General features: G+C 39.5%; 1 protein-coding gene across 2 annotated transcripts in view; it reads right to left on the minus strand.

Annotated features, from left to right (window-relative positions):
* Positions 1–4,257: 4,257 nt before the first annotated feature.
* Positions 4,258–14,318, minus strand: part of HS2ST1 (heparan sulfate 2-O-sulfotransferase 1) — a 163,290-nt gene continuing 153,229 nt past the window's right edge. Inside the window, exon 7 of one of the 2 annotated variants that reach the window (XM_073357156.2) lies at positions 4,258–10,991. In XM_073357156.2, the coding sequence (XP_073213257.1) occupies positions 10,765–10,991 (227 nt within the window). In that variant the 3' untranslated portion in view covers positions 4,258–10,764. The remainder of the gene's footprint in view (positions 10,992–14,318) is intronic. The other variant, XM_073357157.2, reaches the window with a different exon arrangement.

Consider the following 14,318-nt stretch of genomic DNA (forward strand, 5'->3'; position numbering starts at 1 on the left):
GTGAGATTGAACGCATATGCTAATTGTTGCATTTCCAAATAAACGCAGCATCTCGCCTTTTCCCCTGAAAAAGATCCCGTGTGCTTCTTACAAACAAAAACTTCACCTCCACAGCACAAGTCTGGGACAACTATTCGGTTCTTTTCTTCACCTCTGTATTCTTCACTGAAATGAGAATTTATCAAAACAAAAAATCTGAGTGGAAATCAACACAATGTTGCTAATAAAAAACCCAAACTTGTTGTCTATATTATATAGACAACAGAGATCTGGGGGAAGCCAAGGAAGGAGCAGTAAACATCTCAACACTATTCCAACAGACTTCTTACAATGTTTCATTTGTAGACATATGTTTGGATATTAGAAGATCTGGAATCTTAGTAGCATTTTTGTTTTTAATTGGTATGGCCAAAGTTGGTTTGAGCATTTTTTTTTCTTACTTAAAATGATGTTTCCAGAAATCCTGAGTTCTTTGAGTTTGGTTTTGTTTTTTATGGCTGTGACATCATAGGGAAGAAAGTTATTGCTCCTTGAGGTTTTGTTTGTTTGTTTTAAAGATTTGGACATAACGACAACAGTATGGTTTCTTGATTTATGTGGAAAGAAGACGACACCTTAGGCAAAAAGTCTGGAATCAGCAGAAGCAGCACTTTGTCTTCAAAGAGTTAGATATGAGGCTCTCAAAATGATTAATTCTTCTCACTCACATTTTTTTTTGCAGATGTGATGGCAAGCAAGATCCAGAGAAAATGATAATTAAATATGAACACAGGGACCTACCAATTAGGCTCCTAAGTAGAAAATTTTGGCCTAAACTTCTAAATTTTGAAAGATAAGCAAAAGATGAAATATTGTCCCAGCCAGGTTCTCAAGTTAATCATAGTGTTTGCAAATATCTCACATCAAATCATGGACAATGAGAAAGATTACAATATACATTTATATGGCTGTGATCCCCAATGGGAGATGGAGATTCCTTCCAATAGTTTTGCACTACCTTTGCAATTGATCTGTAAGAATCCCAGCCACCTAAACTCCACGTTTGATGTCCTGGATCTGGATGAATGAAAAATTTTCTTGGGAGGGGTGATCTTTTGAGAGTTGAGGAAAGATCAATTTAGGGTAAAAGGAGAAGTAAATCCGTACCTCCTTTTGGATATTTGATCAGAAATGTTTCACACATACAAGAAAACTCATTTAAAAGACAAAATGGTTCAACCATGTAACTCTGAGAAAGAAAAGCACCACAGAGACAGACCATTTAAATGGTAAACAAAAACACCTCTTCATCCCACAAACATACTGTGTAAGGCTAATGTAGTGCCCATCTTTAAAAAAGGGAAGGAGGAGGATCCTGGGAACTACAGGCCAGTGAGTCTCACCTCAATCCCTGGAAAAATCATGGAGCAGGTCCTCAAGGAATCAATTCTGAAGCACTTCGAGGAGAGGAAAGTGATCAGGAACAGTCAGCATGGATTCACCGAGGGCAAGTCATGCCTGACTAATCTAATTGCTTTCTATGATGAGATAACTGGCTCTGTGGATGAGGGGAAAGCGGTGGACGAGTTGTTCCTTGACTTTAGCGAAGCTTTTGACACGGTCTCCCACAATATTCTTGCGAGCAAGTTAAAGTAGTATGGGATGAATGGACTATAAGGTGGATAGAAAGTTGGCTAGATTGTCGGACTCAACGGGTAGTGATCAATGGCTTCATGTCTAATTGGCAGCCGGTATCAAGTGGAGTGCCCCAAGGGTCAGTCCTCGGGCCGCTTTTGTTCAATATCTTTATAAATGATCTGGAGGATGGTGTGGATTGCACTCTCAGCAAATTTGCAGATGACACTAAACTGGGAGGAGAGGTAGATATGCTGGAGGGTAGGGATAGGATACAGAGGGACCTAGACAAATTAGAAGATTGGGCCAAAAGAAATCTGATGAGGTTCAACAAGGACAAGTGCAGAGTCCTGCACTGAGGACAGAAGAATCCCATGCCCCGCTACAGACTAGAGACCGAATGGCTCGGCAGCAGTTCTGCAGAAAAGGACCTAGAGGTTACAGTGGACGAGAAGCTGGATATGAGTCAACAGCGTGCCCTTGTTGCCAAGAAGGCCAATGGCATTTTGGGATGTATAAGTAGGGGCATTGCCAGCAGATCGAGGGTTGTGATCATTCCCCTCTATTCGACATTGGTGAGGCCTCATCTGGAGTAGTGTGTCCAGTTTTGGGCCCCACACTACAAGAAGGATGTGGAAAAATTGGAAAGAGTCCAGCGGAGGGCAACAAAAATGATTAGGGGACTGGAACACATGACTTATGAGGAGAGGCTGAGGGAACTGGGATTGTTTAGTCTGCGGAATAGAAGAATGAGGGGGGATTTGATAGCTGCTTTCAACTACCTGAAAGGGGGTTCCAAAGAGGATGGATCTAGACTGTTCTCAGTGGTAGCAGATGACAGAACGAGGAGTAATGGTCTAAAGTTGCAGTGGGGGGGGGGTTAGGTTGGATATTAGGAAAAACTTTTTCACTAGGAGGGTGGTGAAACACTGGAATGCGTTACCTAGGAAGGTGGTGGAATCTCCTTCCTTAGAAGTTTTTAAGGTCAGGCTTGACAAAGCCCTGGATGGGATGATTTAATTGGGGATTGGTCCTGCTTTGAGCAGGGGGTTGGACTAGATGACCTCCTGAGGTCCCTTCCAACCCTGATATTCTATGATTCTATGGGTATGTGTAAACAGCCTGAAACAGGAGGCTCTTTCAGCCCAGGTCAATAGACTTGGTTAAACAGGGCTCATGCTAATGCTCTAAAAATTAATGTCTAGACAGCATTTTGCAGTTACAGTTCAGGCTCTGACATCGGGGGAGGGTTCAGAGCCCGATCCGCAACTTCAAAGCACTTCTACAAAGTTATTTTTAGAGCACTAGCATGACCCCCGCTAGTCCAAGTCTGTCGATCCAGGATAGGAGGCTTGGTGTCATGGGCCGTGTAGACACTCAGACCCCATAAACCTCCACTAGAGCTCAATTGAGGCCCAGTTCTGCGACCTGTATTCTATCCTAATTAGATTCTTCCACCATGCCCATCACTCTTATAAGTGCCTCCCAGGGAGGTATAAAGTGATGTAGCTACCCAGAGTGGAAATTACATGCAGATTTAAAACCAAATTAAATTTCTATTTATGTATAACATGTTATGCACATTTACTAGCAGAGACAAAGTTGAAGAAATGTGCTTTGTGCTTGGAATGGAAAGTAGTGAGGTTTGTGGTCCTTCTTAGCAGCTAATCCAAGACTATGGAGCAAACTGCCACAGGAACAAATATTGCTCTGTCTCCTGGAAAATTATCTGTACACTTTGTGGCTGAGAATTCCATTGTGCCAGAGAAGCATGGCTGGCCCCACAGCATGAGGAGAGCTTTTAGGTACACAGCTGGCCCAGATCACTGAAAGCTCTGAAGACAAGGACCGAGGTCTTGAACATGATGCAATATTATAAGGGGAGCCTGTGTAGTATTCGACAACAGATGTTCAAACATGCAGTCCCACTGAAGTCTTGATAAAATAGAGAAAGATGTTGTAAGAATTGCTGACAAAGGAAAAAATGTATGAGAGACTTGAAAAATTTAGTGCTGGAATGTCACTCTTTCCATAAAGTCCATCTGATCCAAAGCATAGTATTTTGGTGATTTCACCCAGTTACCATGTGATCTGGTGAGAGTAGATTTGGCCATTTGCATGCCTACGGAATTCCATGCTATACTGCAAAATCCAGAAAAAGTACATGTAGGAAACAGTGATCTGATAGAAAGAGCAGGGCTTGGAGTGAGCTTTAACTGTATGTCAATACAGAAACCTTAGTGAGTTCAAAGTTGAGCTAAGTTCTTGGGAACCAAGTGGATAAAAGTCTTGATGCTACTGAGAGGGGATAGGCTCTCAGAAGCTATTCCAACATACTCCTGAATGGATAAGATCTCAAAGGCAACCCCAAGAGAGACTTATCTCTTTGCTTGCACTTTATCTGTGTTCATTGTATATTGGCTTCACACAAGACCACATATTTTGTGTTACACCCTGAACTAGATTACGTAACTGAAGTTGCATTCTCTTTCACTTCCCCACCCAATATTGGGTACGTTGTGACAGTCCTGACCAAGCTGGGCAATAACTTAATAAGTGTGTCAGTCATCTGAGCCATCCATCATTTTAAATTTTATTCTAAATAAAGGAAACAAAAGACTAATACTTTGTGCCAACAGACTCAACTAATGTTTATCAAGATAAATTTATAGTTTTTAAGGCTAGGAAGGACAAGTATGATCATCTTCTCTGACTCTCTTGCATAACATAGGCCATGAAATTTCACTCAGTAATTGCTGCATCAGGCTCAAAAATTCTGCTTAAGTTAGAGCACAGGAACTTCTGTACCAAATTTGCAACATTTGAGACTTCCTGGACTTACAAAAAATAAACAATGAATTCTGTTTTGTTCCCAACATAGGAAAGTGTTTTTTTCCTTTATTATTTAAAATTGATATCAGCATTAGAAATAAGAACCACGATCAAGAAACATCATTTTAACTCAGAGGACAAATTCATATCAAATTGCAGGATGTTGCAATACATATAAAGGGTGTTTGAGCAGTCTATGACTCAAATACATGCACATCAAATATTTCTTAAATATCAAAGAAATATGATCCATACAAACTACAGCCACAATTCCCAAGCTTAGTACTACTATTTTAAGATATATATATATATATATTACTCTATTTGGCTTGAAACTTTTATTATAGTTACTGAGACGTGTGGGTCATTCCTCATGCAGCCATATTTATATCTATTCTTATTATAAAAAGTTAATGCTCGAGTGTGCAGCAAGCCCAAGAGTGTATTATCCAGAATAAATCTTGTAAGTGTCTAGAAAATGGACAGAGTATATTTACCACAGTATTTTTCATTTGTATGGGGGATACAGTGGGTCACTATGAGAAGGTGAAAGGTCTTTAAGCCTTCATTTTTAAGCCACAGGTGTTCTTTGTGGAGATTTTTTTTTAATAAAGACTATTATTGGTCCTTTAAATTAGCTCTTATTGCAAGTTACCACATCTGTGCTATGTGGTAATGAAGCAGGGAGAGAGGTCATAGCGGGGGACTCGTACTTGAAGAAAACATCTGGACACTGCTTTGAGATTCACTAGCAGCTTATATTTTATTAAGCAATAAGGAAATTTATACTAAATTCAACTAAGATTTAGACAGGTTAACGGATTAATAAAAGTAAAATGAAAAAGCAAGAAGTGGAAAAATTTAGCACCATCTTCCCAATTAATTCCAATTCAAGAGATTAAATTATCCATAGAATGGCAGCATTAATTTTATAAGATTGCTTAGGCAATTAATACGTTGATATATTATTGTGATATTTTCTCTTTTACAGTAGAGCTCACATTAATTACTAATATACTATGTAGTGAGCTATGCGCCTCTTTTTGGGCAATAGTTATTTCCATTACTACATCGTTTGGTTCCGGAAAAGATGCCTTTAGAGGATGAACTTGCATCCTTTTACAGGCCACAGTGTGTGTGTGTCTCTCTCTCTCTCAACGTCCCATTGACTGATAAAAGGCAGAAGTCTGTATGCAACAATTGCACCTGCAAGGGTAACAAAGATCAGTTTTAATTCTGGATTTTATCTATTTATATCCATACACACACACATATATGGGGGGGAATTGGGGAAGAAGTCTACTCATCAATGCAAGAGACATAATGAACCTTCAGTAGACTCCTCAGTGGGAAGTAGCACAAATCTTAAAGGGCTGAAACGCTATGTGACACTTGGTTCTCAACTAGTAGTGCTCTGGCTAAATATTTAAGAACTATCCTATTAAGTAATCAAAGCTGGGTCAGTTGACTGACTATTCAGCTACTTGAGACGCTGCTTCATGGAGCAGAGGGGCTAGAAGTGTTTATAATACACATTTAGTAAGTCCTACATTGTAGCACTGGATAGAGTGCTCATGAGACATCTTCTCATTTGAACAGATTTGCATTTGCAGCTGCCAACACTACATTTCGATTGTATATACTACACTCATCCCCATTGTATCTGAGCACCTTCCAGCAAAGCATTAAGCAATGTGACCACCATCTCTCACACATGTTCTCTCATGCTCTCCTTATGGTGAGAGGCATGTGCATTTCAGCCCATTGCTTAAATGTCAACCTATTTCGTTCTTTCAAAACTTAATATTTTTATTACACAGAGCTTCTTTCCACTGACACTTCCATTATAACATACACCCTATATGCAGTTTATTAATTTCCAATCAGAGATTCCACTGCAGGTGATACAGGGCTATACATTTCAGTTTACTCACAGCAGTTTTAATAAAATAATCCCACGAACAAGTTATAAAAACTATTATAGATCAACCACAATGGAAACTGCTCCAGCAACAATGGCTGTAAGTGAAGTTCATTATAATGTATATTGATGCCTGCTAGAAAAGTATCAGTGCGAACGCTACATGAAAAATATTAAGACAGGACACTGGACTTTTTTTTCCCCTTCCCACTGGGTGTTTTATTTTATAGCATTTGCATCAGTAATCAACACTTCAACAACAGAAGCTGGCATGATAGCGAGGAAAACTGAGCGATTACCTCTCAAACAAATGTGACAAAATGGTTTCACACCGGGATAATATTGCACGAATGAATCAATATACAGAGAGAGAGGGAAAAAGAGCAGGAGTGAGCATCTTCAACATGGATTGTGAGGAAAAAAGGCACTATTTAGCTGTGTGTGTGTGTGTAGTTAAAAAGTAAAAGTCATGAGGCACAATCCATGTTTCTCAAAGTTACATTCAGTACTGCTTTAGAGATGCTCACAAACCTAACTCTCTTAATACAGAAGCTACAGAAAATTGCTGATCTAGGTATTAGACAGTATGAGTGTCTAAACACATTTATAATTATGTGCTATCAAAGTCTTCACAAAGAGGGCTCAATTTATAAATAGTGCTGCAAGGGTTACATAGCTGCATGGGCTTAAAGTACAGAATATATCCCGACAACTAGTCACCCATTACAATTTCTGCAAGTCTGATCTCCAGTAGTCATAAAATAAGCTCCACTTTTAAAGAGCTACACTGGCAGTGCACTTTGAAACAGGTTTTTCATCTGTCTGCCTAAGCAGCATAGTTTAGACAGCATCACAAACATCTCTTTCTATACATACCTTTTCAATACCAGTGAAATTGATGCAAAAACGTAATAGCAATTGGACCTCCCTTGACGTAAACATCATTAATGTAAGGTTATAATAGGCAAATGTGTACTACTGGAACGTAGAAGCATGGAACATCTAGAAAAAGCATTCCAAAACTCCCAGACGGAGTGCTTCCCCTTTGCTACATTCTAAAAGTATAAACTGTGATTCCTGTTTTAAATAATCTAACAGGAATCCATGATCTGTGTATAATTAATAAACGGAATATTTGAACATAAATTCACGCACTGTACACAGCATTGATTTTGTGGCTTCCATTTCCTAAAATATTTTAAATATTGTGCATGGACATAAAGGGTGAAATCCTGGCAACATTCAAGTCAATGGTAGAGCTCCCATTGACTTTAAATGGGCCAGAATTTCACCCCAAATTGCTCCCATAACGCAAATCTCTTCCTGCTACTTCTGCATACAGCCCCCATTGACTTCAATGTCAGATGTGATGTTTGATGATTTAACTGGGAATTGGTCCTGCTTCGAGCAGGGGGTTGGACTAGATGACCTTCTGGGGTCCCTTCCAACCCTGATATTCTATGATTCTATGACTCTATGTGCATGCAAAAGGCTGCATAATCAAGTGCAATGATCATACAATCTGCAAGTCCCTAAATTTGACTGGACTCATTAGGGGAAAAGTATTGAGACAAATTCTCACTTATATACTGTAAATTACTTTTAACAACCAGTGATTTGGAGAATTACAGAGTACAAGAATAGAGTAGGTTATTAAAAATGTGTAAAGTTGATTATCCCCTTGAGAAGCAGAAGTTTGACTCTTTGAGGTCAAAAGATTTTAAAATACTCTCTGAATGAATTAATATGATATAAAAGTAGCCACAATCTTGATTCCTCCTCCACCCCAACATGTAATATGTTTAAATATTTTTCAATTAGTAAGTTTCTAAAGAGATGCCTATTTCTGTATCACCACTCTCAATTTTATCAATTCACAGCAAGGAGAGGACGGGAGTTGATATTATCTGAGGAAATAAAGATTTTTTCCATGATGTGAACTACAAAAGATAAATGTCTCCTTCAAAATGCAAAGATTTTTAATATATTTTTAAGATGACTATTTCATTCATTTTTCTAAATTTAAATCTTGGCAGAAGAGGAGCAGAAGTTCAAAAACTGTATTTATAGGATTATATCCTGGCAAAACTTCTACTGATTTCACCCGGACCCGGATTTCACCCATAGTTTTCTTCTCAAACTAGGGCACTTGTTTGTATGTTTAAATGCCCTATTTCGTTAGCTAGTTGGGTACTATGTTTTCACTTCGTATCTTTGTTCAGAGATATTATTCTGAAAATTTTACAAAAGGATCAAGAAAATAAGGTGCTTTAAGCAAATAAATCCAAATTATATGGAAGAGAGACAAAATGTGATCTGCCCTAAAAATGTTCTTTTTTTAAAAGGATAAATATCCATTGTATTTCCAAAATTTACCAGTCTAACAGAAAATTTCAGAATTGCAATAGCCACTCATGACAACTCTCCAGTACTTCAGTACTTCTTGTCCAGCTAGACAACCAGCTACTAGAAGAAACATAAATCGAGTAGCAAATCCTGTTCCCCAGTGATGTGTTGGCATCATTAATGAAGCTGATACACAGGAAAGGTATCAAGCAAAATCCTGTCTGGTGCATGCTACATAAATCAGTAATCAGAAAGAAAGATCCACCAGTACTTAATTGGGGAGAACAGTTATTTGAGAAAGTGTTTTTTTTTTTTTAAATCTCAAAAGAGGAAGGTCCAAAGGATAGTAAAGCAAATTTAAAAATTAAATACTGGGTAGTGTCTCAATTAATCTTTTCAATTAACCTTTTTGGCAGCAAACATCCAATGTACACATGATTTTCAACTCCCAATCATTTTCATATTACAAAAAATAAATGCATTAAAGAAACTCCATCTTAATAACTTTATAATATTGCTTTAAGCACCATCCGTAGGAATTCAGATATATGTCACATTATCTCCTCCCTCCACCCCAGGGAAACTAATTTTTATAAACTGAAGGTGAAAAAAGGGGTAATTACTGTGATTTTTTAAAAAGTTATACGTTCTTTGTAGGTATTCACTGCAGTTTGTTAAAACACAGTGTCCCCAGTACCCAAACATCTGTTCACTAATCTCAACTATACTTAATCTACCAGGTGTTTCAAGCTGCTAATAACAGCAAATCATACAAGTTTACAATAGCAACATAAGGCAGTTACATAAACACATTTATGTCAAGTTCAACATCTCTCTCAATCACACATTTGATTTTCTTTTTCCTCTTTCAAGTGTTATAAAAAGATACAGACTAATTTTAGGTAAAGAGAACTTCTGGACAATGTGCTGTGTTAGTAAAGTTGTAGAGGTCATTGAAGTGCATTTCAGTGATGTCCAACAGTTAACTAAAGTAGGAAGCAGAACAGCAGATGAGATGTTTTTTACTCCACATGTAACAAAGCTGGTGCAAAAACCACTTTCAGCTAATTACTTGTAACCTTTTGGTCCAAATACATAAAATATGCAGTATTTACAGCATTTTACTCCTTTTGTAAATGCAATGCTTTAAAACACATTATAAAGCACCTTAGTAAAAATATTCTACAGGTAAAAGTATAGAAGAAGTAGGAAAACCCAAACCATACCACAGCTCACTAATGGAGTCATAATATGGATTCATCACTATCTCAGTTTACAGTCATTACAAAGAATCCATGGATCAACTTGATACTGAATTTACAGGGTTTTTTTTATATTGATGTATAAGCATTCATTAGAACTGCAGGCAATGCCAACTTTTTTTGCAGAATTTTCCCAACTTCAGCTGGCAGTTGGGGAGAGGGAGGAAAAGGAAATACTGGCTTGATTCTCTTTTTACAATATTAATATGGAAATTATTTTTTTAAAACACTAATGATTAGTTATAACTTTTCTTTTTAATAAAACCACATTTATATATATGGGCAAATCCAGCAGCAGCATTTCTTAGCAGAACACGATTAACCATTCCAATGAAGATCATGTAACGTGACTCACAAAAACAAAGCACAGATGTCAACCAGTTAACACTATTCATAATTGTATACAACCAAAATCTCCATGTAGAAGCTGGGAAAACAAATGAGTTCTTGTTTGCAGAAGTTTAAATGAAAATAAATTGCTCTGAGAATCAACAGCAGCATAAATAGAAGCATTTTTTGTTTATATTTCCAACTAGAACCTCTGTGTGGTTAATATCTGTAAAGGAAAATGTAGGTTTCTTCAGGGAAAGGGTAGTAACTCCCACTGAAACTATTAGTTAGATAAAAGAACTGAAGCTTAAGTCAAGTATCCAACACCTTTGGTGTGATCCACAGCCCACTTTCCTCAGCTCTAGAAAGAAATACCAGCAATCTATTTTCCAGGGCTGGGAACTAAGATGACAAAGTGACCAAAGGTTTAGTCCATTAATCTAACAGTAAACCTTGTTCTTAGTTCGACTTAGGGTAAATCTTTTCATAGAAAAAGTTTTGCGCCAGAATATACAATTCTCCATCTTTTTCCCGAACTGCATGTGCTCTGACAAACTGAAATTGCTCCAGTGCAAATTCATAGAACTCATTCTCCATTTTCCAAATTTCCGACTGCTGCAGCTTGGCAATGGTTTCTTTTGTTGGGAGCTTTTTCTCTGTTGTTTTCCTAAGATGAGACTTTTTTCCTAAATGGAAAATGAAAACAGTTATAACTCCACTTGCACTTACAAGTTTAAATAATTCCAGAATTGTACCATACAGACTACGGTTGTTTTATTTGCAGTTTCTTCAATCAACATGTTGATAAACTGTATAAAAGTTGATAGAACTTAAACCCAAATTTATTAATATAACCATGTGGAACTGGTAAATTGAAACCTTTGCCACTAAGCATTAATGCGTTTTGCATTAGTGTTTTCTCAAGAGAACCCGCTCCTCACTCTATGCAACGGACTCAGTTATTAAAGCTCCAAACAGGAAATGGTCACTTAGTGAACTGTATAATCAGCCTGTAAGATCTTTATTTCAAACTTGATTAATATCTACTTGGAAATTACTATGGATACTAAATACTAAGAAATTAAGAAAATTCAAAGCCAGAAGCATCTACTACCAGGAAAGCTGGTTCAGAGAACATGCTTTGTTTAAGGTGCAGCTTTACTAACTTTAATACTGATGATCACTCTTCATAAGAGCGATAGTTGAATGATTAAAAACTACATATAAAATGTTAATTTTGCATATTTAGGGGCTTCTAAACAATAATCTTGTCCCTCTTCCTGTTCAGAGGCAGAAGTCCTGCCCAGAGTCCTACCTCATCACATGCAGCAGGGCCAACTGAGGCACCAGCAGCTACCTAGAGAGGGTTCAGCTATTTCCAATGGCAGCAGTCTATGATAACCGAAGAAGAGGAGAAACATGGATCTGTATGTCCATAGCCCAAACAATCTGATGCAGGATGGGGACAACAAGCCCTTGCAAAGGTAAGACATCAGAGCAAAATAGGTAGGATCACGCTAAAAACAAACCAAAACTCAGCAGCAAGATGTCCAATTTGAAATAGACTGGGAGGCTGCAAGTCTCATGGGGTATGCCTGCACTGCGCTTTACAACCTAAAGCAGCAAGTCCCAGCTGAGTAGACACTTGGGTTCAGGATGTAGCTCAGGCTCTGAAGCCTGGGGAAAAGGGTGGGCTTCAAAGCCTGAGCTCCAGCTGAAGCATCTATTCAGCTGTTTTTAGCACCCAAGCACAAGCCCGAGTCTGTAGACCTGGACTCTGAGACTTGCTGCCACGGGTTTTAAAACACAGTGTAGACATACCCATTGAGACTTTATGGGCCTCCAAATGTACAGGTACCTTCAGACACAGGTAAACTGGGCATTCTCTATGCCTGCAAGAAGGGGATTTAGATTTAGTATAATCAAACGTTATGCTCTTTGGAGCAGTGAATATTTCTTCATCTTGGTTTGGAAAGTGCTCGCCCCGTGGGTGCTACAACAGTAGAAGTAATAAAAAATGGCTACTAACCTTTCTGTAAGTCTTGTTCTTCGAGATGTGTTGCTTATGTCCATTCCACATTAGGTGTGCGTGCACCGTTGCCAGAGATTTTTCTCTCAATGGTATCCATCAGGTTGGCTCTAGCACCCTTTGGTGCCACACATTTCTGCACTAGTATAAGGAGTGTCATCGGCCCCGCACCCTCTCAGTTCCTTCTTGCCGGCTAACTCTGACAGAGGGGAAGGAGGGTAGGTTGTGGAATGGACATGAGCAACATATCTCAAAGAACAGTAGTTATGGGAAAGTTAGTAACCGATTTTCTTCTTTGAGTGCTTGCTCATGTCCATTCCACATTAGGTGACTGACAAGCAGTACTCAAGGAGGTAGGCTTGGAGTTCATGGGCATGCTGATTGTAATCACTGCTCTCCCAAATCTGGCATCACCTCCATCCTGCTGGGTGATGGCATAGTGGGAAGGTATGCACTTGAATCAGGACCTGGGCCAGAAATGCCGCTAATGAGCCCTGAGCTCTTGTCGAATGAGTAGTCAAGATAGCAGGAGGTGGAATATCTGCCTGCTCATAGCATGCCTGAATACAGGAGATTATCCAAGATGAGATTCTCTGGGCTGAAACTGACAGGACTTTCATCCTCTCTTCTACTGCCACAAAGAGTTGCATACATCTACAGAATGGTTTAGTCCTCTCAATGTAGAAGGCTAGGGCACATCTGACATCCAATGAGTGAAGCTGCCATTCTTCTGAATTCCTGTGTGGTTTCAGGTAGAAAACTGGCAGGAAAATGGGCTGGTTACTATGGAACTGAAAAACCATTTTTGGCAGGAATGCTAGGTGGGGGCCCAGTTGAACCTGGTCCTTGATTAACACAGTGTATAGTGGTTCTGATGCAACGGCCTTGATTTCTGAGATGCTTCTGGCTGAGGTAATCACTATCATGAAGGCAACCTTCCAGGAGAGAAACAGCAGAGGGCACGATGCTAGCGGCTCAAAGGGAGGGCCTATGAGTCTTGACAGGACCAGGTTTAAATCCCACAGGGAAATCGACTCACAAATCTGAGGGTAAAGTCTCTCTAACCCTTTAAGAGAGCAGATGGACATCTTGTGCAAGAAAACTGACCTACCACTCACTGGCAGCTGGAAGGCTGAGATTGCTGCTGGGTCTACTATGATAGATGCAACGGCCAAGACCTTGCTGTTTTAGGTGGAGCAGGTATTCCAGTATAGATTGAAGGGAAGACTGAGTGAGTTGGAGATAGACCTCGTTAAGAAAACAATTTTGAAAAACGCTTCCACTTGGACATGTAGGTAGCCCTAGTAGATGGCTTCTTACTACCTAGCAAGACCTAGCGGACTTGTTCTGAACAGGCTTGTTCCTCCAGGCGCAACCATGGAGCTTCCACAAGATCAGGTGAAGGGCTCCGAGGTTTGGGTGGAGTAAACAGCCCTGGATCTTGTGAGATTAGTTGCGTTACTGACAAGTCTAGCAGTGTACTGAATCAGTGTTGGCATGGCCATACCAGGGCTATTAGAATAATGCTCGACTTGTCCTGCTTGATTTTCAGAAGGACCTTGTGTACAAAAAGAACTGGAGAAAATTCATAAAATAGGAGATCTGTCCACGGAAGCAGGAAGACATTTGAAAGGGAGTCCGGGCTATGACCGTGAAGCGAGCAAAACTGATGGTATTTCTTGTTCTGCCTGGTTGGAAACAGATCTATCTGGGGAGATCCCCACCTTTGGAAGATGAACCTGGTGGCCTGGGAGTGACCTGGTGAGAGGAGAAAGATCAGCTGAGGTGATCTGCCAGGGCCTTCTGAGCTCCCAGAAGATGGATAGCCTCAAGGTGAATGGAGTGCTGCATGCAGAAGTCCCATAGATGGACGGCCTCCTGACACAGGGCCCAGGAGCATGCTCCTCCCTGCTTGTTGATGTACAACCTGGCTGCAGGGTTGTCCATAAGTACTCATACTACTTTGCCTGAGATCTGGGGAAGA

Source organism: Lepidochelys kempii, chromosome 8 (genome assembly GCF_965140285.1).
Source record: "Lepidochelys kempii isolate rLepKem1 chromosome 8, rLepKem1.hap1, whole genome shotgun sequence".
In the NCBI taxonomy this organism is placed as follows: Eukaryota; Metazoa; Chordata; order Testudines; family Cheloniidae; genus Lepidochelys; species Lepidochelys kempii.